Below are 26,371 nucleotides of genomic sequence, written 5' to 3'. Positions count from 1 at the left end.
ACAACATATGGACTTTGACAACTTTTAATGTATAAAATGCCTTATAATATGACTGTACATTTTAACCATCAACTTGTAGGCATGGAAACAGATAGTAGAGCATCTCTGACAGTAATACATGGAAAGTTTTACCAAAGGATCTTGGTCCTCTGGCTAATGCAAAAGTGAAATTCATGATTTATACTGAGGAAAAGTGTAGTAAAAGGGTTAGTAAATCTGTTAGTCACAAGTAAAGGACAAAGGAAAACCATGAAGGCCATAGTAGAGAAAAAGGAAGACCAAGCTTGGTTGGTCAGATAGGCCAATCTGTTTCATACTAGGATGAAATCAGTAAATTATATGTAGAGGAAGTATCAGTTCTAAAAGAAATTTTGGAAGCCTACTCTACAACATTCCTAGAGGAATTAGTCACGAGTGATAAGGACAGAATTTATTTCACAAGGGATTTAAATGGGAACAAAATATTTGAAATTAGAGCAGTTCCATATGCCATTCCAGAGAAAACAAATAGAACTGGACAGATTGGAGAAAGAAGGCATTTGTTCCCCTGAGCAATTTTCTCAATAGGCAACACCTATTGTACCTATGCTTATGGGCATCTGGAGGGAAACAACGGGACAAATGATGTATATGTCTTTTTGGCATCATCATGGTTCGCTTCAGACATCACTGCCAGCACATAAACCAGCTGGAACCATTCATGTTTCTGGAGATTACAAAATAACCACTGATTGAGTGCCCTATGGAGTTTCATCAGCATCAGGTGTATTCCAAACAGCTAACAGCAGTGGGAAACTAAAAGCCTCTACTGTTGTGGTACAGTAGAGGTTCAAGCTGAAATTAGTGTAGCACCAAGACTTGGGACATATTAGGATATTGTGTGTTAATATTTCTTATATTAACTTTTTTTTATGCAACTGATGTGGTAGAGGTTCAAGTGTCAGATTAGAACTGGGAAATTTCAAATATGGATTCCATCATGAAGCTCACAAATTGTTTTTGGGCCATTTGTACACTGTTCACATAATATAGCCATAGTTCATTTAACCAAGTCTACTCAACTTTTTTCCTGGGGGGGTAGGTTTACATAATGTGCTGGATTATGATCCACATAACTTGAGTTTATACAACATGCTCACTAAATAGTTACCTAGATACCATGAACTAAAAAAAATAAAATCTGTATACATGCATAACTAATCCATCTTTTAGATTTATTCTTTCTGCAATTAATCTCCAGTGTACACATAAAAATAGTATGCTTTGAAAGCACTTTTTTCAGTTATTGAGATCAATTTGAATCTTTAGATTCAAAAGCAAGAGTTTGATGTGACTGAGCCTCAGCCTGTATCTAAGAATTAGCTAAAGAGGGTACAAGTCAGGCAACACAGCTGCAGGCTTAGTCAACTGACCCACAGCCTAAATCAGGTGAGGTCCAGCAACATGTTGCAATTATGAACAGCAAAGGAAGTCAAGGAATCCACTTGAAAGAAAAAAGAAATTTAAGCAGTTAGTCAAACTGATTTTTTAAAAAAAATCCATTCAATCGTATCCAATTCTTGGAAACTAACTGGACGAGTTCCTGCAGTTTTCTAGGCAAGGTTTTTCAGAAGTGGTTTGCCATTGCTTCCTTCCTAGGGCTAAGAGATGGGGCTCTATAAAAGAGATGGCTTTTGTTAACTGGTTCTTTGTGACAAATATTGTTCTGATTCTACACCTGTGAATCTCTGCTGTTGTTGGATTACCTGGAACTGGACTTTTCTTGGATCTTCCTGAAACTGAGACTTGTCTCTCTAGTCTCTTGCAAAATTAAGCTCTCATGTCTGTTTTCTATTCAGAAAGATCTGAGTTTGCATCATACTTTGTGTTACTTTTGTGAAAGATTTATGACTGCAATACATAATTTGAATCAATTATCAGAAACTCCGTGTGTAACTGGCAAAGCAGAAGAGCTGTCCATTTTGCCTGGGGAAACTATATTTTTCTGGCATAGAAGTGATGTCCAGTATATAAAAGGATTATTTTGCTTGTAGATGGAATTATTGCAAGAGAGAATATGAGCATTAATCAATCTGTGTAATTTTATTTAATATAACCTGTATTTAACCTCCATTTTATGTTAACTTTTAATAAAAAATGTACACATTCTCTTGAACTGAATCTTGACAATATGAATTGGAATTAGTTTGCCATTGCTTTCTTTCAGGGTGTTTTCTGACTTCCAAATCTAGCCTACAGTCCTGGAATTTTCTGGCGGTCTCCTATCCAATACCAATGACATCTGAACTCCATAGCTTTTTCCAAAATCAGACATTTTGACTAGGTGATGCTATCTGCTATGATTAACTCTTAATAGAAGATAGGAATTAAACTCTGGAAGGGCTTTGCATATCAGGTGGTGTTCAGTCTATTCATCGACCAAGTGTCTCCAAACAAATCTGTACTTTACCCTATGCAGGGACTCTATAGATTTGGATTGAACAGAATATGATGGTGCTGCAGGTCTTGCTTATACCAGTCTGCTTCAGTCTTACCAAATGACCTTTTATCAAATTCAGTGATGATGCTAAACTGATGCTGGCTGTTTTTTATATCTTTATTACATGACCTCTAGTAGTACTGCATTATCAAGAAATTGTACTCAAAGTTTTACAAGTAAAGTTCAAACACTATGTACTGTTATTGATTACAGCTTTTTATTCTATAATTGTACAAAACTACTGACCAGTAGTATAACTTTAAATTTACAAATGGACTTCTAAACAAATTTTTGAACTCAGCTATATAATTATGCATGAAACACACAAGTTCAGTACTTTCAAAGGAATTACATTCCCTTCATCACACTGCATGCAGCATGATTTGCAAAGAGAACAGAGCAATAATAATAATAACAATGGTATTTTACATGATATGCAAAAACAGGAAACTTGCGGAAATAGGAGTTTCCTACATACATACATATGAGTAAATGCATTCACATTTTTTCATTACATTTATTATATGCATTGGACTAAACACCGGTCCTTACATACAACAGCTTATTTTCAGTTAAAAATTGTAACAGTATAAAAATCCAAACAGAGTGTTAAAATAAAAAGGGCAAGAGAATTAAAAATGCTAACAAGTTTTTTCACTTCAGAAACTAGAAAAAAATGAAGATTTCAAGAATAGTGGAAGGCTACTCATTTAAATAGCCAAGAATTAAATCCATTAAACAAGTGGATTCTTAATTTACAGAAAGAAATTATTACAACAGGTCTTTTCCACATATTTCATTGAAGAGTTGAACATGTTTTTATTTTCATCATTTTGCTCAGAAATCACACACTTTGTTAAAATGAAAGTGAAGCTGGTTGTCATTGATGTTAGAATTTTATTATGGCTATTTTTGCAGTATCAACAAACAACACTGCAGTTTTATTGTACAAGAATATGTACTCCAATATTGGGTCCTTCATAGTTAACAAAAGAAAATAAAACTAATGTATTTTTCTGTAATTATATATCCTTTTACACTTCTCCCCCAAATTAATATTGAAAGTAACAGCTACCATGTTTTTTGAACAGATATGGTACAATCTTGAAAATATACTTATATATACACATACCTCATTGCTGTGTGAACTCCATCAAGGCACTGTTACAATACTCAAGTATCTGATCGCCCCCTCTCAAAAGATGCCAAGAAATTGAAGAAAGAGAAGAAACACAGTAATCACTTAGTTCACTTAGGTATCCTATATAAAATAGGATTAAAAACCATAAAGAAGAAACATCCATCAAGACAAACAACAACATCATGATAAATAAAACAATCTTAACTCTCATCCCATTTCATTAATGTTGAGTTGTCAAGAAGATCTTCCTGAAGGCACAGGAGGGTAATGAGCTGTAAAATCATTTGATATATTTTACGTATTAGTTGTCAAAAGGAACTTTTTCATAAAAAGTGAGTATGCTGTACTCTTAAGCAGTAACTAAAAGTTAGAAAGCAGCCCAACATAGGATACAAGAATCATTATGTATTGTCAGGAGTCTATTTCCTATTTTACAGAACACATATCATTTTAGTTATATTAATGATTACATGGCACATTAAAGGCTTATAGTGCATTTCTTTTAAACAAACACAGAAACATGTCAACACACAATTCTGATTATTTTCTACTTTAAGTACTAAAAGTTAACAGGGAAACCACTGCTCTTAGAGCTCTACAAACTGTGCAGTCACAGTTTCCTTATTACTATATGAAGAAAAAAGTCTAAATGAGGGAATGTAGGTCACATTCATTAAGCTAAATATTGTACAGAAACACTTTATCAAATAGGCTCATAATCAGACATATCATACAAAAAGTATTTAGGCAATAGATTCCTCAGTTCACACAAGGGACTTATATGAAGGTGCAACATAAAATGTTAAGCTTTTGAGCTGTGCTTGACACAGGAGTGCTTTGGACTCCTGTAATACGAAGAATGTAACTGAAAATGTAACTGGTTTTGGAACCTAATAAAAGGAATAAGAAATGTTTAAAAGAAAGCAACTGAATAAATACATTTTCTAGGCATATCCATAGGGATTCAGATATCAAGACATATCAGCAGACAGAAATAGATTTAATAAGGTATTTATATTAGGAGGCACCGTCAAAACAGTGAAAATCAAATAAATTCAACAGATACAATTGCTGAGCATTTATGTACAGATAGCTAGTTGCTCCAAATGCATACAAATAAATATAAGTCAGAACATATGTTTTTGTACTTTATTTATGCTATACTTTTATCAAGTCATATACATCTGTAACTGGTATTTCAATCAATTTCTAAAGCATCTGAATCATGGCCGCATTCAACCAGTTCACTTCAATGGTAATACATTTCTCCTTCTAAACTGTAGCACTTTTAAAACATAGTAATTTATTGAGTTCATTTAAGGCAGACAGGGGAAAACTGGAAGGTTGGCTTCAGCTACCTTCTTCATTCTGGTATTCTCAGATGTTGGGAAAATAACTCCGTATTATAACACTCCATGTTGAAGTATCCCATTATCTTTAAAATGGTTAGGTTCGGGATGTGAGTACTAGAGATATGCAACTAATTTGAATGGTGATTCTGAAATAAAATTTCCTTTTCTTTAGTTATTTTCAGTTGTGTAAAAACAAAGATAAACTTATCCTAAAACCTAAAACCATTTGAATCCCAAACTGACCAAATGTAAATTACGTTATCTCCAAACGAAAGATTTATAATTGCTATAAAATATATAAATCATGCAAGATGTATGTTTCTTGCTGCTCTGTATATTGACACACATCTTCAATTTATACTATCTAAAATAAAAAAACAGAATAGCAGGAGTAATGTGGCTGTAATTTGATCTATCTTTTGAAATTTAATACAGCCCAGATTTGGTGAATTTACTTATAGAGACTCAGTGTAACAGCTCTATATTTTAGCATAAAGAAAGCAAGGGTAAATGCACTAGATTGAGGCATTTAAAGGCAAATATTTTTAAATAGAAATTGAGTAGCAGATGAACCTTCCAGAGTCCCTTATTCTTGAAACTATAATGTCGCTACCCAAAGCTTTATTTTTACAGTATAAATATTCAGTTGCAGTTATGTTCAAATTGTTTAACATGAAGTGATGAACCCAATATTAATATAGTTTTTAAAATACAGATAGGATCCCATAAGTCAATCATAAGAATTTTATGTAACTTAATACAGCTTCCCTTTTTTATACTATTTAAACAGTACATTTTCTATTCCTCTGCATCTCATCATTAGCATCCCTAAAGTTACATAAGCAGCAACAGTGAATAAGTTTCTATTTGGGAATAAATGAGTCAAAATACTGCTTGGCATAAAAGCTGTTTACTTCTCTGGACAGCTGACATGTTTTTTTCTCCTAAACTGACTAATACTATTAGCAAAGATCCACTGTTATAAACTAAGAAAAAAAACCTCATTAACTATCCCTGAACATTGTACAGTTAATGAAATGTTGATGATTAATAGCTCACGTGTCTTAATGACAAAGAACAGCTGAGTAGTTTCGTTTTTCTGCAATTATTGAATTTTCTGAATTAATATCCCTTAGTATTATTTTCTTATTGAAGTAAGATTGATTACACTTGGGAAGAAAAAACTGAGGTCAAAATTTACTTCTTTTGCTAGCATGTTCAATAGGGATTGATTATAGCAAAAAAAGTCCTCAAACCCCAAACTGGTATATTCTATACTGGTATTTATAATTGTAGTTTATGACACTTTAGAACATGCAAGGCAGTCATCCAGCATTTGGAAGATGTGAAGAGGAAGGTACTGGCACGTAAGCATAGTCCATGTCATCTGGCTAGGATGGAATAAACCATTCCATATGAGCCCAATCTTTTGAGGCAAAGATCTGAATCTTCTGGGCCCCTAGATAATATTGCCTTATTTGAAGCCAAACCAAGCTTAAAAGATGGTCCCATGAAGACCATAATAATTCCATTTCATAAATATTCTTCTGTCCAGATATTCTATTTGATTAAGTAATTGATTATAAGTTGCAGAAGAATCATCAGCAAAATGAAGACATAGTGCTTGAACTGAAAGAAGTTATTATCTGGAGTTGGTGAACCTGAAGTCATTCGTGTTCTTAACGCTGTAATGTCCCTATTAAAAAAAATGAATTTAGTTAAATCCACAGATTGCCAACTCTGAGGTAAGCATTATAGATCCATCAAAAATTTGTAAAAGTTATTAGATAACGGCTGATATGATTTCACAACAATGATTTCTACAGCAGGATAATACATTGGGAACCTTAAAATGCTGAGTCCTCAAGGAAGTTAAGGTAATAAGACTTTGCAGTAACATGGATTCCAACATTTACCAGCTTAATTAAAATAGTGGGGAATTTCTGGTACAAAATTATACTAGCAAGGTATAAGACATGCTATATAGTTGATTTAGATATATGTAGAGTAAGAAGAGTATGATGGGATATTGGAAGACTGCAAAGAAGTATGATGCATTGTTGAAGCATTGCTCCTATACATTTCAAATGGGTTGTGTGAAAAAAAAACATACTGGACTGATTGCTTATATAGAAGGCTAGGCAGTCTGACCCATCTTTTAATTGTAGCATTTACTACATTTTGAAATCATATTCATGCAATTCTTCTCCCCATATATTCAACCAATTTTTAAAAAAAATCTACCTCTGAATTAATTTTTAACTCATTGTTTGTTTTCCTTCCAATAATTAATGTTTTAGTATCAAATACATACAGCCACATACCCATTATGTATCACATGAATAGGTGATAGTGCATATCTTGACACTCAGTTCCAAGTGGCTTAAGTGGGTTTGACATGTACTTCACAAGAGGATCAAATTTTAAATATGTAATCATATAAATATTAAATATAGTAAAGGTAACATGGAAATAAATATACCCAATAAGTTGCTATGGGCTTTTTATTTCCTATAAATCCACAAATTCATTGAAGCCTTGCTAATCAGCATCACAATTGCGAGGGTATGATGGAGATTCCCTTCACCAATCAGAAAATTCAATAAGCTTTCTGGAAGGCTGCCTGGCCTGGATTCCAGAAATAGCCCACCACTGTCCAGGTCAGCCCAAGTGTACTCCATTCTGACTTGGTTCCAGATCAGAAGCAAATTCAGATAAAAAAAGAGAGTCCTCTCCTATTAGTTAACATGGGAAAATTTAAATATCTAAATTGCTGTAATTTTTGTTGTTGTGGTTTTTCATTAGGGCAGGACAAACATTTGAAGTACATTAAACCATTTTGAAGGGATGAAATACACCAAATGTCAAAGAAGCCAATGAGTACTGATTCAGTGTGTTGAATAAAGGCTTGACAAGCACATCAGTGAAGTCTGCCAAGGAATGTGTGTGTTCAAAAGAGCCAAGATAGTGTAGCAGCAGTGTGATCAAAGCCCTGCTCCTTTCTACATGTGCAAACATACAAAAGAGGAAGAGCTTAGATCAAGACCCCCAATTTTGCCTGTTTTCATCTTTGATGTGGGCACCACTGCAGTACAGTGTGTTGATTGTTTAACAAGGATCTCTTTATCTATTAACAGGACTTTGATAAAGTTCAGATCACAGTGTAGGTCACAGTATTGCAAGATTATGGATAGCTCTAAAAGGTTCACAAACTCTCTTACCACTATAACAGTGAAAATGGCAATCGCATACTGCGTGGGTAAGGGCAATGGCAAAAAGCTTCTGTATTTTACCAAGAAAACCAGACAGATAGACAATATAAAGTGATTGACAAGATAGTATCAGATGATGGGCCTCTCAGATGGTTAGCACTCAGCATGCTACTGAGGAAGAGCTGAGGATATTTCAGATTACTAATAGCATGACATAGCTAGATTAAAGCCTTCAGGACATTTAGCTGCTGATGCTGCCATGCTGCAAAGACAGAATTATGGTGTGAAAATGGAGCATACGAAGCACCAACATAGCAAAGTCACGTCACAGTCAATCCTTTAATATGATTATCTACATTTATGCTCCATCATTTATGCAGATGAGGCAAATGAAGTCTATAGTATATTCAGTCTGAAAGACAGAACATGCAAACAAGTTGTGCTGCCTGTAGCTGGAGACTGGAATGCCAGTTGGAAGTATTAAGAAGGAAAATGCAATTGGACTGTATGACCTAGGAAACTGAAATGAATTAGGAGAACAATTTCTGCCAATCCAATTATTCATTCATTGCTAACACAATATTCAACAATCAGAATGATGCCTATATACATGGACATCATCAGATGGAGTACAGAGAAATCAAACTGGCTATATGATTGGTAGAAGGAAGTGGAACAGCTCAGTTATAACAGCAACAATATGGCCAGGAGTTGACTTTGGAAAAGACCATGAACTACTTGTGCGCAAGTTCCAAATCAAACTAAAGCAGAAGAAGAAAGCCAGTCAGTTTCCATTATATGATCCTAAGGGAAGATCAGCCCACCATTTTCGAGGAGAACATCCAGAATCGCTTTGAAGTCCTGAACCACATTGACAAGGAACCAGAAGAACTGTGGAACAAAATCAAAGAAGTTGTTAAGGATGAATGTGAAAAGAGACTGCCAAAGACTGAGAAACAAAAGAAAGCAAACTGCACTCAGAAAAAATGGTGGGTATTGCCAAGAAAGATGATAAACCAAGGCCAAGAAAGACAAAGCTCTTGAGAAGGAATTTAATACAGAATTTCAGAGAGTTGTTAAAAGAGACAAGATGCAGCATTATAACAACATCTGTAAAGACACTGAAGAAGGAAACAGACAGGAAAAATAAGGAAAGACTTCAAAAAGATCTACAAACTCAGATGAAGGTTCTAAGCAGAAATGGAAAAATAAAGAAGTTCCAAATGCTAAAGATCGGATATTTAAAGTTATGGACTTGGTGGAGATGGCAAAATTGTTATGTCTAATGAGAGAGAAATCTACAGAGGCTTTTATTAAAGACTGGAGTCTAATTATAAAAATAGAGAAAAATAGCTTGATGATAAAGGGTTTTATAGATTAAATAAGTCAAGATTATGGAAAATTTAAATAGTGATTACAATGGTATAAAAGAATAAGAAATAGTTAATGGATCTGTGAGGAAAGTGAAGGGCTGAAATGGACTATATGTTTTTTAAGTTAGATGTTTAGTCCTGTATTTGCAGGTTTATGCTTTTGTATATGTTTATGTATTATGGTTTCCAATGTTTATTTTATGTGTAGAATTTTAATAAGGTTTATAAACAAAAGTACAAGAATTGATGGAATATCCATAGAAATAGGTCAAGCAACAGAAAATAAATCTGTAAAGGTTCTAACCAAATAATGTCAGCATATGTGGAAATGACACAGTAGCCAACAGACTGGAGAAGTTCAAAGAAATATCAAACAAAGGAAACATAACAGAATGTGCAAACTATTGCACAATCAATTTCACATGCTAGCAAAATAATGCTTAGGATCATCCAACGCAGATTAGAACCCTACATGGAAAGGAAAATGCTGGATGTTCAAGTTGGCTTTAGAAAAGGCCAAGGAACAAGAGAAATGATTTCTGATGCATGCTTGGTAATTGAGAAAGCCAAAAAAATACCCAAAAGAAGACAATATGTGCTTCATTGCTTATAAAAAGGCCTTCAGTTGTGTTGACCATGTTAAACTGTGCAATGTCCTTAAGTAAATGAGAATCTCATTGTCCTCATGAGAAACCTATATACAGTCAGGAAAGACAGAACATGGCAAAATAGACTGGCTTCAGGTCAGCAAAAGAGTGAGATAAGGCTGTCTACTCTCCCTTTATTTATTCACCTATATGCTGATAATATATTGAGGGAAGCTGGATTGGAAGAAGAGCATTGTTTAAAACTGGAGGAAGAAAAATCAATAGCCCATGCTATTACTCAGCTGAAAATGCAAAGGATCTGCAAGCTGTACTAATGAAAGTCAAGGAACATGGTGAAAAAAATGAGTCTAATGTTAAATAAAAATTAATGAGAACAGGTTCAGCAACCAGCCTTGTAACTGACAATGAAGATACTGAAATGGTGGATAGCTTCTCCCTTTAGGATCAACAGTGAAGGAGTCAGCAGTCAAGAAATATGCTGCAGACTAACACTCGGTAGAGTAGCAATGAAGGCCCTGGAAAATACGGGGATGTATCTATGTCTACAAAGATCAGAATAGCATAGACAATGGTATTCTGTGATGCTCTATGGAAGCAAAAGTAGATTTTGAAGAAGCAGGATAGAAAGGGTATTTTGAAATTTGGTGTTGGAGAAGAATCCTGTGAAATCCATGGTTAGCCAAGTAAACAAATGGATCATCAAACAAATCAACCTAAAATTCTCACTCAAAGCATAAATGAGCAGGCTCAAAATATCATACTTTGGACACATTATGCAAAGGCCTAGCTCTCTTGAGAAGTCTGTAATGCTGGGAAAGGTGAAAGAAAAAGAGTAGAGGACAACTAGCAGCAAGGTGAATGGGCTCATTTACAGCAGTGATCAATCAAAAGGCAAATTATGATGAGTTTGGAAGCAACACAGACTGACCTCAAAATATGGAAGTAAAATCTAGATAATGGGGGCCTTATTAGATGGTATGAATACATACATTTATACATGAAATTAAACAAAAAGTAGCCTGAAGGATTTGTGACATTATAGGATTAAGGGTATAGAATGAAAGTGCTACAGAATAAAGAACACCAGATCCTCACTGAATAGGAAGACATGAACATATATCGACTCCATTTGAAGGTGAGTACACCTACTACCTAATCCATCTATACTAAATCTTCTTTCCCTCCACTACACATATTTTGTTTTGCACTATATTGCATAACAAGGCAAAAATCTTGGAGAAGTCTTTGCCTTCACACCAAGATATGAATACTTATGACCCCATACATTCTTTTATTAAAATGTTAAAAAAAAAAAACCCTTTTTTTTTTTTTGCATTGATCTCTGATTTTCAGTAGTTTTGCATTTTGGAACTGAAAGGCATGATAGAAATGTTTCAAGCAGTAACTTTAAAAACTCTCATGGTGGAAATGTGTACTTTTGTCATGTCTTATACTGGTTAGGAGAAAATGACTGAAGCATTATCTGTCACCAGAGTTTGTTTAGTTATCTAGACATTTAAAGGGTCAAAATTTAGTCCAAATCCCAGGACTCTTAAATTGGCATCTTTAGGTTTTAATTTGGTTATATTTCCCCCTTAACACCCACAAGATTCCCTGCCTCACCTGATTTTATTTTTTTTAAACAAAAAGGAGGCTAGCATGCAGCAAAGCAACTGTATCAAGCACAATCTCTGTTTTCTATAATGCAGAATCCAGAGATGTATGCTTGCAATATAAAATGGTGGATGATTGTAGCCTAGTGCTTTTTTGGGATATGTACCCAAAAGTCCCAAATGGAAGTTATGCTGAGGTAGCAGGGAGCATCCTGGGAATTTAGAGAGTGTGGTGTGGAGCAACATCAACAGTCCTGTCATGTTTAAATTAGGAACTTGTGATTTTAAAAAATACTACAAACATACCTCCGAATATCTTCCTGTATTGTCCTTATAGATTCAATAGCACTTTGCAGTTCAGCAAGATCTACCGTTTTCTTTCGGATTCTTGTATTATGTTTGAGTTGTCCTTCAGAAGTAATTCAAAAATAGTCAAACAGGAAAAATGTGTAAATCATATAAAAACCAAATTATTTTAGTTTACCAAATATGAAGTAAAACTCATTTTTTCTCATTTTAAAAAAGATTTTACAAACTAGGACAGAAAATGATATTAAATACTAAGTAAATTTAACATGGGGAGCCAGTGTGGTATAGTGGTTTAAGGCACCAGGCTAGAAAACAGGAGACTGAGAGTTCTAATCCTGCCTTGGGCATGAAGCCAGCTGGGTGACTTTGGCCCAGTCACACTCTCTCAGCCCTAGGAAGAAGGCAAGGCAAACCACCTCCAAAAATCTTATCAAGAAACCTGCAGGGACTAGACCAAGCAGTCTGCAGGAGTCAACAATGACTCAAAGGCACCAAAACCAAAAAATAAAAATAAAAATAGTATCTTTTGTTTACAGATAAACGAAATTTAGGCATTTCTGTACTTTATGCATCATTATTTTAGAAAGAAGGGCATGGTAAACCAATGTAGCATTTACCTTCACTCCCTGATGAGTCCTGATTATCAGGCTCTGGTGAGGAGAAGCCACATTCCTCTTTCTTAGACTTAGCAGATCGATTTATTTTTGCAACAGTAACCTGTAATATACATTTCTATCAACATATATTGAAGCAAAGATATAGTTATGCTTAGCAGCCTTCCACTGGTGTGCAAGAAATGGGTGGTAGAAATCTTCTTTGATTACACTTTCTTTTTGCAGTCCCTTGCTATACTGGAGGACAATAGGTGACACTAAGAGGAAATGTAATTGGGACATTGGACTCTGGCCATTTCTTTCATCAAAAAGAATTTGCTTGTCTTCTGCTTCCAGAAAAACAAATCTAGATCTATCCTGCACAGCAAGGATGGGCATGGCTCCCAAACCATTTTTTTAAATTACTCATTTATATATTATTAATCTACCTTTCGTAGTTACAACAAATCCCAAAGCAGGATTATTTGTGGCCCTGCTTAATTTCAGTACTGCAGTTTACAACTGAAAATCAGCAATAAAACTTTCTTTTACAGTTAGTTGGAAAACACACTAAAAGTCTTGTGCAAGCCCTAAATAGGATTGACAGGTTTTTAAAAGGTGGAGCCCCCACTTAAAATATCTCAAAACTGGAGGAAAAAAAAGAGGACAAAAACCCTGTTGCCACCCATTCACATGATAGGGCCCTGCCCATTTCTTGGCATTCCCCCACTTTCTTAGCATTGACATACTGTCCATTGTACGCCTTGCCTCCTTTCATAAGCATGAACAGCAGACCCAAGTCACCCAAAGTTATCACCACCATAAAGTATATAAGGCTAAGTATGAAAGGAATTATTCCTATAGGATTTTTGACAAAGCTGATAATGCTTTAGAATACAAGTCATATAGTTTCCTTGATCCTGTTATATCCAAGATGGACAAGTCCTATTCAAAGTGAAAAAAGCTATACAGAAAAAAAAGGGGCACAGCTAGAAAAAAATGGGTATACCTAAACCATGTTAGATGTTAATGAATTATTACTTTGTCATTCCCCAATGCAGTGTTAAAGATGTGGGTGGCATATACATTTTCCAAATAAAAAGCACAGAGCCCAGAAGAACAAGCCTGTATGCAAAACAAAAATGCATAAGCTTTAAAAAAGCCTAAAACTGCACTGCTAACACTCTGGAGAATTAAAACAAGCAATCTGGAGGCTGCAAGCAGGCCAGAGGTTGAGCTCCTCATAACAGTATACTTCACTTGTCAGAGAAGACAGAAAGTGACTATCTTCAAGGGAACTGCCCTGCCCCTAGACAAATTTGCAGTTCCTTGCACTCAACTTAATACTGTAGTAGTAAAAATAAAGCCAAGAACTTGCCATTGGTGTCCGATGTCTGACTTTGGTTTGAATGATGCCATCTTTTTCAAACTGTATCATGTCATTCAGTGGATCCCATGGTCTTGTACTATACATAAAAGATGTGCACATACTTTAGATAAAGTAATTTGAGAAGATTAATATGTCAGGCCAATTACTGTCAGCAAAGCAGTATTTACAGCACTTTAAAAATGTACAGCATTAACATCTTATACAGGTTTCTGGCTGTTACTACTTAATGTGTGGTCAGTCTGTAATAAAACTTCCTTCATCCATGACTTGTGAATGAGAGTGCCAACCTGTGTGCATGACTGAAACCTGGCTGAATGCATATGCATGCATGCGTCTTCTCAGAGATGTGCCCAGCTGGGTTCTAAGTGTAGCACAAACCCCAAACCTACAGCAGGGGCAGGTATATAGCTATTGAAAAGCCCTGATGTCTTCCAGGAGTGCTTCTCTGCAGATAACTAATTGTGAGACCTGTTTGTGAAGCTGGGCTATAGGGATAAGAGGGGATTGTTGCTACTGTACCAGCCTCCCTGCTGCAAAGAAATCTCCCTACCTGAGCTGTGGCCAGGTTGGCAATGAAGTTCCCCAGGCTTATGGTACTGGGGACATCAATCTTCCTTGCACGTGGAGTGGGAAGCAGCTCAAGAATTCATGGCCACCATGGGGAACATGGACCTGACTCAAATTATCTCTGGGGCAACTCACAGTGGGGGATGCACATTAGATCTGGGCAGTGGCGACATGATCTGGAATTGGGGGATGTTACCATCAGTTATTGACAGATTACTCTGTTGGTCTTAAGAGTTCTCTGACTGCACCCCACTACAAGGAGCTAGAGCCTAATTGACTGGTTTTCCCCAAGTGCCTGATAGACCCTACTGGGTTTTAGAGACAGCTTGGAGTTGTTCCTGAGCCTCTGGTGCATGGTTTGACTGATGCTTTAGTCATTGCTTGGAATAAGAGGGTAACAATGGCCTTGGATGAGATCACACCTGTGCAATTTCTCTATGCACATGGATCTGTAGTTCTCAGAGGAACTCCACATGATTAAATGGCAGAGTACCATGGGATAAAAATGAAGAGTGGACTCAAATGAGCATGGGTAAGGTAAGAGCCTTTCTTAAGTATTGCCTCATAGCAAAAGGAGTGGCAAAAAGTAGTAGTTTTTCTATACCTGGTGTTTTTATACTTTTTTTAAGGGAGGGGGTGGTTCCTCTTCCTTTGAAGGAGGTGGTGGTCTACCTTCTCTTCAAGAAGCCATAGCTGGATCTGATGTGATGGGGCAATTTTCATACAAATTCCAACCTTCTGAATGCTACAATGGTTCTCCTCCTTTCTTCAGGGCTGGTCCCAGTTGATGTTGGTAGGAGGGGAGAAATCTAGCTATAGACCTCTGCAGTGCTGGGTGCCTCAGGGCTTTATTCTTTCCATGCTCTTATATAACTTCTACATGAAGCTACTGGGTGAGGTATCATCAATATGCTGATGATAATACCCAAGTTTACATCTCTGTCTGGATGGGGAAGAACCTCAATCACCTTGGCAAGACTAAGAGGCTGTGGGTTTTGAGGCTTTCCAGATTGGGAGACTTTCCATCTTTAACTCTCAATGTGATTGGGGTCCCCCAGACTGTGTGCAATTTGGGAGTCCTCTTGGGGAGCTCCTGCTAAAGGGGCAGGTGGGAGCTTTGGCTAGGAGGCTCTTTGCAGAGATTCATCTTGTGAGACAATTGTTCTAGATCTGGAGATCCTACTCACAGTGAGTCACATCTTAGACATATGATATACTGATTGTTATTGTACTTTATTATTTTGGATTGTTTTGTTAGGTTTTTTTGGTTTTAATTCATAGTTGTGGTAGTGAGATGGATGGCTATATAAGCTGTTTAAACAAATAAAAAAAGTTGATGACTGTTATTTTTATGTTTCTTGAAGGAAATTTATGTAGATTATTTCTATATAAGAAGCAAAAATAGGTAACCCTAACCTTGCTCAGGACTCTATCTCTCATGAAGTAATTTTTGTGAATCCTTCCAGCCCACAGTACTTAGTTCTCTTATACCCTTAGTTCTCTTATAAAGGCAATTCCCAACCCTTTGGGACAGATTTTTGGAATTGCATGGAGAGGGAGAATTGGCAAAGATTGCCTTCTGTCTTATTCCACTATCAGAACTGATTTGCTGATTAGAAATCTGTTGACATTTAAGGTGATCAGAGTCAATATGAGCTGAGAGACATTGTGGCCTTAGTAATAAATAAATAATAAAATGAATTCAACCCCTCCAACTGTAGGAGAACAACCCTGGATCTAATCCATTTCAACAAATACTGCAGCTAAGAGTCAAGGAGAAAGAAAAGCCAAAAGCCAAAAGGCATTCAAATGAATAGTATATCACATCCCTTCTCTCTTCCCCTATTCTGGAGCCTCCCCACCACCACCACCTCAAGTAAATGCAATAACATTTATCTGAAGACACTTCAGTAGCTGGAAAAATATTTACTATGCAAACATGTTCACAACATATCAAAGATTGCTTAGGAGCTTAGTCTGCAACTACATTTCAAACAGCACAACAAACCATGGCTGATCATGGATTGGCAGTCTCTCTCCTCTTCAGCTGCAATCCTAGTTTGCTTGCCTACTTTTGTGGTAGATGGCACTTTGTTTCACAATTACGATGGCCTGACTAGAATATATGACATCTTGTACATAGTGAGGAAAGGCTGAGTTTCCGTCCTCATCTTTCTTTTTCTAATTTTCACTTCACTTGGTTATATTAAAGCAAAATTTAAAGTACAATTACAGCAAAAACTGTGGAAATGTAGAGTCCTTGGTGCTCTCTGAGCTTCATTGTTTGCTTGCAGACATTTTATTACCCAACTAGGTAACATCATCAGTGCATTGATGATGTTGCCTAGTTGGATAATGAAACGTCTGCAAGCAAACAACCAAGCTCAGAGTGTACCAAGGACTCCACAGTTCAACCCTGAGCTACATATATTCTCTTCTATTATAACTGTGGAAATTATGGAAAAGTTCCACTCCTGCACTGGTAACATTTTCCTGAAGGGGTAAGGCTACTTCATTTTAAACCATACACACATACACATTTGGTTTATACTGTGTTAAGAAGGAGCATTCTAATCATGGTATGTATTGAGCTTGGCTTTTTGACTCATGATACAGGTAGAACAAACATTAAGGCAACCAACTATTTGACAGAAGATATGTATGAGCCAAGTGGCTGTGTGTGTGTGTGTAATCGAATATGTATGCACACACACATACACAGAGCACACACATTTGTTAGTATCTGCAGTAAAAGGGGAAAAAAGTCCTCCCCCTCAAGGCTCCACAACTTACTCAGCATATCTGTAATTCCATTCTCCTGTAAGTAGATCTGGCTCAAATAATCTGCAGACCCACACTTCACCTCGTGCCTTCCTTTCCTTGGCAGCTTTCCTCTGCGCTTCCTCCAGAATATGTTTTTCATGAGTTGCTTCTACTTGGTCTTTATTATTTATAGCTCGAGTCACATGTTGCCAAAGTCTAACCGGTAAGAATAACAGCACTAAAAAGATCAGATACTAGTGAAAAGAGCTTTGCTGCAAATGTTCTTTTGTTGTATCATTAGAATAAGGATCTAATACAATTATAATATTTCTCCATTAGCATCCTACTTTCCTGTATTTTTATTTTGTTTCAATTAGTACTCATCAATAAGATCCCAGGGCAGATATACAAAGAATAGAACAGAATATCTTTATTATGGTCTTTGACCAGCCTTTACAATAAAAGAAAATAGTTTAATTCAACAATTCATTGTCAGGAAAAAGGGAAACAATCACACAGTAAAACAATATATCTAATTAAAAGTTTTGCATAATTGTATAGCTTGATAAAAATATTTGGCCACCTGATGTGTGAGTTTAGAATAATCATCCCTTAAAAAGAAATAAACATAAAATCTGTCAGTGTGACCCACAAATTTAGAAATAATTGGGAAGACAGAGCCCGTCCTGGGGCATCATAAAAAGGATACTGTATGAGGACATGGGCAAGAGTTTCTACCTGCGTGGATCCACAGGGGCAAAGTCTCTGTGAATAAGGAGTCCCTGCAAAGTTCTTTTGTAGAACACTGGCATCCTACTGTAATGAGGAGCAATTAATAAGACTGCAAAGTTCTTTTGTACAAGTACGGTGCCAATGAGATTGGTAGCCATCTGACAACAGCAAAGGCATCAGGCCTGTAGGATCGAACATGATTTTGAGTCCTGAAGTTAAAATCCTGATCCAGGCCTGAGCCTTAAAACTTGGCACGCTGGCTTCAAGCCTCAAAACTGCATTGAGGGTGCATTCTGGGGTACCAAACAAAGACCTAAGGAAATTTGCCCTTAGGTTTGTGTATGGGCCAAGTTGTATCCCATATAGTAGTTGGGCAACTGTTTTGGCCATAAACAGTTTAATTGCTGCCGGGATATAAGTTGCCGCCTGTTGCCTGTAAAATTTCATTATTGCTTGTGGGCTCTTCTGGGCAGTAGAAGTGGCATAGTTTACCTGAGCTGTTGATTTTCTAGAGGCCTGAAATACTATGCCCAGGTATTTAAAACATGTAACTTGTTCTGGTTCATGGGAGTCGATTGTCCACTTTTGCTTTTGTCTTTTATTAGAAAAAACTAGGACTTTAGATTTGTCATAATTAATTATTAATTGCTCATCATTACAGTAGGATGCCAGGGTTCTTAGTGCCCGCTTCATGCCTATGGAAGACAAGGAGAGAAAAACTGCATCATCTGCACAGAAGAGAATTGGGAGATGTCTATCGGCCAGTTTAGGTGCATGGGTATCAACTCTCTGAAGAGTTTTACAAAGACATAAATAAAACTATGCATCCAAATTAACACAACCCCCCCCAGGCTAAAATAACTAATGAAAAATGCTATGAAAACTGACTAAAGTTAAATTAAGGATTCTCTCTCCAGAGGATAAGATGGTTTCCAATCCTATCCTTTCTGCTTCACCCTTTAACCAAGTAACGAGCATCTTAGGAGGCTAGAAGGAATAGAATAGAACATCTTTGTTCAAACTCTTCTATCACAGCAGTCATTTTTATGAGAGTGCTCATAAAGTGCTCTCAGCATTCTAAATGTGCCCTCAAAAAGCTTAGGGACCTCTGCATAATCAATCAGAAAAAAGGTTTTAGAATGAACTTACTTCTCTGACTCAAAGTCACATTGTTCCTCAAACTTCACTGTGTATCTTCTTAATCTGTGCTGCCTGATCTCAGGTGTTGGATTCCAGAATGTCTCTGAAGCTTCTGTCTTTTTATCCCTAATTATAACTTCACTGTCCTATAATGTTAACATATTAGATTACTTGAGTAGGCAAAGCATTTTTCAGAGTCAGGAAAAACAAGAGTTCCTTCAGGAAGTCACTTTTTGCAATTAAAAGGCTTATATAGTTTGGCAGAAATAGTCAGGGACAGCTGTAAGTCATACTTGGTCTTATATTTCCTTATTTTAGCACCAATCATTTGAATTAAAGGAATGAATTTATTCATTTCCTGTCAATTTTTGTGTTTTAATGATTTTTTTGGGTTTTCCTCACATGTGAACCTCAACAAATCTCTTCAGATTTATTGGGCTACAATGAAACATACAGTCTAAAGCAGCCATTCTCAACTTTTTGACCCTGGAGGAATCCTTGAAATATTTTTCAGGCCTCGGAGAACCCCTGCACATTCAGACTCAAATATAGGCCAGAAGTTACAAAATTATTATATTTGTTTAGGCCTGTATATATGCATTAACAGTGTCTTAAACTAAAAATAAATGTGAAGTTGCCTGATTCTGAAATAATTTAAATAAATCGTGATCTCCCAGGGAACCCCTAGTGACCTCTTGCAGAACCCTAGGGTTCCATGGAACCCTGGTTGAGAAACCTTGGTGTAAAGTTTATAAAAATTATATTTCAGTTGACTGTGTTCTATCAAATATGGCAGTACCCTGCTGATCTCGGCTATCTCAGAAAGCTAGGAAGAATGAGATCTGATTAGTAATTGGATGGGAGAACACTAAGTAATATCAGGGCTGTAGAAGTTTAAAAAAAAAAAAGCAAATGGCTAACCATTTTTGTCTTATTGCAAAGAAAACCATATGTGTCATGAGTAAGGATGTCGAGCAGGGGGCTCCCATCCAGGCTGTAAAGCGCATGCGTAGTACTGAGGAATTAGGTATCCATTCAAAGAGACACAGATCGGGCCCGCCTTGGCCTTTGGGGTTTATATGTCTGGGTTTTTCCCACGCTTCTTCAGTTTGTTAGGATTTCTGTTATGTAGCAGTAATAAAACACTAGAGACCTATTCCTTGTCTCAGCATGGTTCCTGGCTGTTAGGGCAGTATGGATTCAAACTGAAATTATCATAGTCTGCTGTAATAATTCTGGACTGAAGCATTGTCTGAATGGAAACATTAGCAAAATCTGTTCCTAAATAAAAATCCATTAGTTAGCTACTGCCTAGCAATTAGTAATAATAATAATCCATGAATGCTTTATCACTTCAGGATGAGTGGAATTAAAAAATTATTAGCTATTTACCCATGCTCTTGTTGTTCCATTCTCATATTACAAATACATTTTTTCAGAATCTTACAGGACAACATCCTTATCTCATCTACTCACCCTCACATACTGTACTTCTAGATTTTCACACTATTTTCCTTTCCAACTGAAATTTGGTTTAGCAAGAACCCAAACATACAATTTTCCCCCCAAAAAGTAGAGATTAATGTCAATAATTATTTCTTCCTTGTTTTGCTTTGGTCTTAGAATAATAACCAGTATAGCTGGTTTGAAGAGTAGAAATATATGTTTTGAGAACACAGGCCTACCAATGGCAAATCATGTCAAGTTTTCCACTGTCTCCTGGGTTCATATTGTAATATTTATTGTGTGTCCAATGCCAAACCACTGTACTCTTATTAGTTCTATATTCCTATACATGATATTATATTAGCCTTATTGTAAGGCAAGGACAACAAAGGGAGGAAGCATGAGCATTCCTGTTTATTTATCCAGATGGCAGACCTGCAGTAAATAGCAATTTTTGCTTTTGGAGTTTATTGCTATTTTGGTCAGATTTCTGAAGAAGTATAGTAAAATAATGAAAAGACTGATGCATATGTCATAATTAATAGCAATACATATCAAACAATTCAAATATAAAAATATACATTAAAATATATCCAACGTTTAAAAACAAAACAAAATCAAGCCTCTGCTACTCACCCAATGGCCTTCCAGAGTGGCTAGAACTTCTTTTCCCAGTTTAATTTTCCCCATTATTTGATTAACATTGTCATTGTTCCCCAAAAATGGCTATGAAAAAAATGGTTAGATGTTTTTAAAAGCTGTATAATTGAAGGAACTTAAAATTAATCATTTCCCAATGTTCCTTTTATAAAAAGAACAAGCAAGCCATCATAAGTACTGTAAGTTTATAAAGTACTGCATTGAAGCCCCATAATTATTAAAGTGGAGAGAATGTCATTTTCTTGAATTCCTCCTCCCCTCACAGGTACTCCACAAGTTTGTGGGACAACCTAGAGCGGGCTATGAAAGGAGGAATTGGTGAAAATAACAGCAGTTGCCTCTTCCTCAAGGGAGCTTGATTCCCTTGGCAAATGGAAGAATCTCTTCTGTTTGCAGATAAATTAGATCAGGGTTTCCCAACCTTGGCAACTTTAAGATGTGTGGACTTTAACTCCCAGAATTGGGAATTGAAGTCCACACATCTCAGAGTTGTCAAGGTTGAGAAACCCTGGATTAGATCCTAGCATGAGAATTTCTGCCAAAATCTGTAAAATCCCTACCTTCTGCAAGTCCCATTTAGTTAAACAGAGCATAATTTCAAACAAGCATAAATAATATTGCAGCCAACTCTGTTTTACTTATTTATATATATTAATCTATTAAATGTTCCTAGGGATATGCAAACCATTTATTCTGGGAATGGTCTGGCAGTTTTCTGGAAATCAGTTCTCTGAATCAGATCAGTGTGATCAGAATGTCCAGATGTTCCATTCCTGGAAAAGGAAGTTTTGTACAAACCTGAGTACTTCCAATATTTTAAAAATAAATTATGACAGCAAATAACATATTTTGTTTGCCACATGTAGTGTAGATCATAATGAGCTACCTACAGTAGCTACAGGGTAGTGTGTAAAAATAATATCTGAACTAGTAGTGATCTTTTTATTTATTTATTTTTGAATTGTTTTAATCAGCAAAATCTTAGGTTATTATTGAATACTTGATATTATTCATATTATATGCACAGTAAGAGTTTAAAGAACAAAACTTTTGAACAGTTAACAAAAGTATCTGATCATTGTTCAATTTTAAGTTCTCTAATGCATCTGAATAGATTCTACTAACCTTTAGCTTAAATTCAAGGACTGCACTATATCCAGTTTTCTGACATGTGATGCTAACAGTTCCCCCGAGCTCCAAAGTCATTGTGCCATATAGAATCCCTATAAGAAAATGAGTTGATTTTTTATTTTGTTGAAAAGTGTTCTTCTATTGGGTATTTTTCCTTTTTCTACAAACAAATGATTATCACATACCAAAGTCCTATACTTTTAATTACTATGGAAAAACTAAGTGCAAGTAACTAGTAGTAAGAAAAATTCTACCAACATAGCACCAACTCATTCCTTCTCTTTTAAAATATCTGGAATGGTGGTAAAATCAGGACATCCTACAAAAGAAATAAGGATGAAATCATTCTGATGAGAGTAAAAAATTGACAGTAAAGTAATTGTAAGATATTCACAAAAGTGCTATGTTCTGATAACTTCAAATAATGAAATATTTTCCAGAGGGATTCCATCAGTAAAAACTTCAAATAATAGAAATCATAGTTGAAGTAGGAAATTCCTTTTCTGCAATACAGTTATATATTGACTAAAGGACTGTTCACAGTTCAAAAAACCAGATCTCAAAGTTAACACTTCTGCATATAAAGGTAAGCTGACAGAAAGGTAAGAGTATATTCCAAATGAATGAAACACTGAATTGTTAGTTTTATAAAAGCTGGATCATGTTCTGGTTCACATAGATTAAACAGTCACCTAACTCTAGTCCATCTGAGGGAAATAACATCTACTGGGATATAATGCAAAAACAGTTCACTCAGCTTGTGAGATGTCATTGAGAAGAGAGGTTATGGAAAGGAAATTCAGCTTATAGAACTGTATGAAAAGCATGTAGAAACAAAAGATGTGATTATTTTTGCAACTGAGAAAAAAATCTCTTTTCTGAGCAACACAATTTTAATTTATTTATTTGGTAAATTTATATAGCTGCCCATCTCACATATGCTTTGGAATCTCTTGACACACAGGAGTGGAACCACTGCAGAACAATGTTCCCAGTTTTCAAAAATGGCAAGTGGTCCAGAAGGATACCTTGGTGAATGGCAACAAAGACCATCTATAATTCTGACTAAGACAGTCTCAAACCTGTAGCTTTCCCTAAAGCCAGTCTTAAATGGGTTTAGCTAATAGACTTCATTATAGGGCTACCTGAAGCTGAGAAGCCATAATCCTCTTGATTATTTTGTTGAGCTATGGTAGAATAGAATCTGGCTTATCAGAATGTCTGGAAGCTTTGTAGCTTTTATCAGAACAATGAAAGCAGTGTTGTGGTATTGCAGTACAAACTCCACCTCTTTTGGGCATGCAGGGGACATTGTGACACATGTAGAAAATAGCTGGAGCTGGTGTCATGATGGTGAACACTGCTTTCATCACTGATCTTTTCTGCCCCCCTGTGGATGCTGCTGGGCCTCTAATTGCCTATGGCTCAAGGGAGGACTCCTTAAGAAGTAGTCTTATAAGCCCCTCTTTAAAGAGGAAGAAATCTCCCTTCTGTGACAAAGGCATTAATAATATTTTCCAAGGTAGCTCCCACAACATCCCTCAGGGGTCAAGAGGACAGATGGTAGATCACATTGGCCCAAGCATTATCCACATCCTCAGGAGTTATCAACTCAAACCAGTCCTTTTTAACCACATATGAGGACACTCAATTTCTGACTCTGAATCTACAGCTATAGTATATCCAAGTCACCTCAAATCTGACAGATTTTATCAGCAAAGAACTCTTGAAAGCTCCACAGTGGTTTCATAATTCTGCTCTAATTCTGACTGAGGGACAGATACTAATTTTCTCACAGCTCTAATGACTCAGCTAAATGAATGATTGCAGATGCAGTGAGTGAGAAGATAATTGCTTTTTCTCTGTATGCACTGACTCAGTCTAGCTCTACTCTGTACCTTATCAGAGCGAAGGCAAGTCTTCTGCTAAGAGCATTCTAGCAATTTTTCTATAGCCCATAGAGCTTTTTAGGGATAAATCAGCATTTTGACAAAATCACCTGTAGAATCAACACTAAAACTCCTATAAATCTCCTCGGAAACCCACAAGATTCAGCAACTTTCAGTTTACAAATCACTGTCCAAATGAACAATAAGTTATTCTTGTTGAATGAATTGGTCCTCTACTCCTAAGGAGCTAAGGGGTGGCTATAAATCTGACTTTAACTAGATAGTGGTCAGTCCATGACAATGGAATTGCCACAGGGCAGTTCACCCATGAAACACCATCCTGGCCAGAGCAAAAGACCAAATCAATTGTGTTACCAACAACATATGTTGATCAATTTGGATAGGTCCAGATTTGTTATGTTCAGAGATTCTGTAAGCCTATGAAGTACTCACTAGACAAGGATAATCCTTAGTCCATTCATTATTCCTAGTCCACAGTACATACCCTCAATATAGGCCAGGTCTGCGATCAGAATTCAGACAAAGGCAATACCATTCCTATGGATTATAGCCATACCTCTCCCTGACCCACTTCCTCTGGCCTACTCTACAACTGAATACACAGCCGGGAGAAGCTGGGCCCATCCTGAACCTAGTGTCTCATCCAACCAGGTCTGTTATACAAGCCAGGTCAGCTCTCTTATACATGGTTGTCATCTATGATTTATTCTTTGCTGATCCGGCACTGTAAAAGAACAAGATTCTGTGGGGAGTTGAGATTATTTACCAGGTTCCACAAGCTTACAAGGCAGCTGGAGGGAGAGATCACTATTACATATCTAAATCCCCTCCCTTTGTAATGACCTGCTAAATTGTCAGTGCCTCCCATCACCTTCCTATACCTCCCATCACTGCTAATGGAATAGATGCCCTGTTAACAATGCCTCCATCTTCCCTAGTCCACCATTCACTATTAGCACCTAACCTACCTCAATTAGCTAACCAAATGGTTTCAGTCAATCCTCTGCAGCTTCTTAAAACTAAGGGTGGATGACCTTAAGTATGTTTTCCTATACCAAAAGCCATCTCCCTTTGGAGGCCAGGTCTAGAGGCTGACTCCAGATAGCTGCAGCCTTTCAATGGCTGCATCTTTGGTATAGCTACCTTCCTTTGTAGCCAAATGGCAAGCGCTCCACCTCTCATGTGAACTCTCTACTTGGTTGATGGAATAGCTCTTATCAACTGCAGCTTGGCAGAGGAATCAGAGTTGGGCAAAAGCCAGCAGAATAGATTCTAGCATGCTTAATTACTTTTCTTCAAGTCCAAAGGAAAAGACAGGTTGCTCAGCTAATCCCTTAGCTGAAGGCAGAGGAGTGTATATGGTAGAAACTCTGGCTTCTTACTTGGCTCTCCAATTGTCTTATTACTTTCATAACCTGGTTGTCAACTTCCTACATGAACCTGATAAGCCACTGTGCAACACAAATTGTTGACTATGGTAGGCCTTTGGGCTAAGTCAGGACAGCTATTCTTATATTCGTATGTGGTATGCTGTTCATTTAAATGAAAAAAAAATCATTGTATATTTCTTTACAAGTATAATGCTTTACTTTCAAAGAAAAGTAATGCATCAGCAAATCCATTCATTTTCTTGTCAGAGGTGAATGGCTATTCCCCCATAATGAGGCATTCACAGCAGACTTAGAACAGCAAATTACTGCATGAGTTATGAGTCTAGGAAATGGAATGGACATTTTCCTACTTTTGCAATACATTTAAGAAACAGCATGATAAAAAAGTTCTTATACTACATATTATGAAGAAAGGTGAAACCTTTCCTCCCCTTTAAATGAGTTAAAACCCAAACATTCCTTCCAGCCATCTAGTAACTGTGGGATGCTCAGAAAAGATGTAGAGATTTCCAATACATGCCATAGTCACAATAATCAAAGAAACAATAGATGTTTCTTCTG

The 26,371-nt window shown here is 36.5% G+C and overlaps 1 protein-coding gene across 5 annotated transcripts in view; it reads right to left on the bottom strand.

Moving 5' to 3' along the window:
• Window positions 1-2,580: 2,580 nt before the first annotated feature.
• Window positions 2,581-26,371, bottom strand: part of OSBPL8 (oxysterol binding protein like 8) — a 101,185-nt gene continuing 77,394 nt past the window's right edge. For 4 of the 5 annotated variants that reach the window (XM_063309036.1, XM_063309038.1, XM_063309037.1 and 1 more), the window contains 8 exons: window positions 22,504-22,601; window positions 21,355-21,444; window positions 19,282-19,418; window positions 17,431-17,616; window positions 14,059-14,146; window positions 12,705-12,804; window positions 12,085-12,187; window positions 2,581-6,668 (listed from right to left, as the gene is read on the bottom strand). In XM_063309036.1, coding sequence (XP_063165106.1) covers window positions 6,533-6,668; window positions 12,085-12,187; window positions 12,705-12,804; window positions 14,059-14,146; window positions 17,431-17,616; window positions 19,282-19,418; window positions 21,355-21,444; window positions 22,504-22,601 — 938 coding nt within the window. In that variant the 3' untranslated portion in view covers window positions 2,581-6,532. Of the gene's footprint in view, window positions 6,669-12,084; window positions 12,188-12,704; window positions 12,805-14,058; window positions 14,147-17,430; window positions 17,639-19,281; window positions 19,419-21,354; window positions 21,445-22,503; window positions 22,602-26,371 lie in introns of those variants that run through there. The other variant, XM_063309040.1, reaches the window with a different exon arrangement.

Source organism: Candoia aspera, chromosome 7 (genome assembly GCF_035149785.1).
Source record: "Candoia aspera isolate rCanAsp1 chromosome 7, rCanAsp1.hap2, whole genome shotgun sequence".
Lineage (NCBI taxonomy): Eukaryota > Metazoa > Chordata > Lepidosauria > Squamata > Boidae > Candoia > Candoia aspera.
The sequence above is the reverse complement of the archived record's forward strand: the minus strand, read 5'-3'. Positions and strand labels throughout refer to the sequence as shown.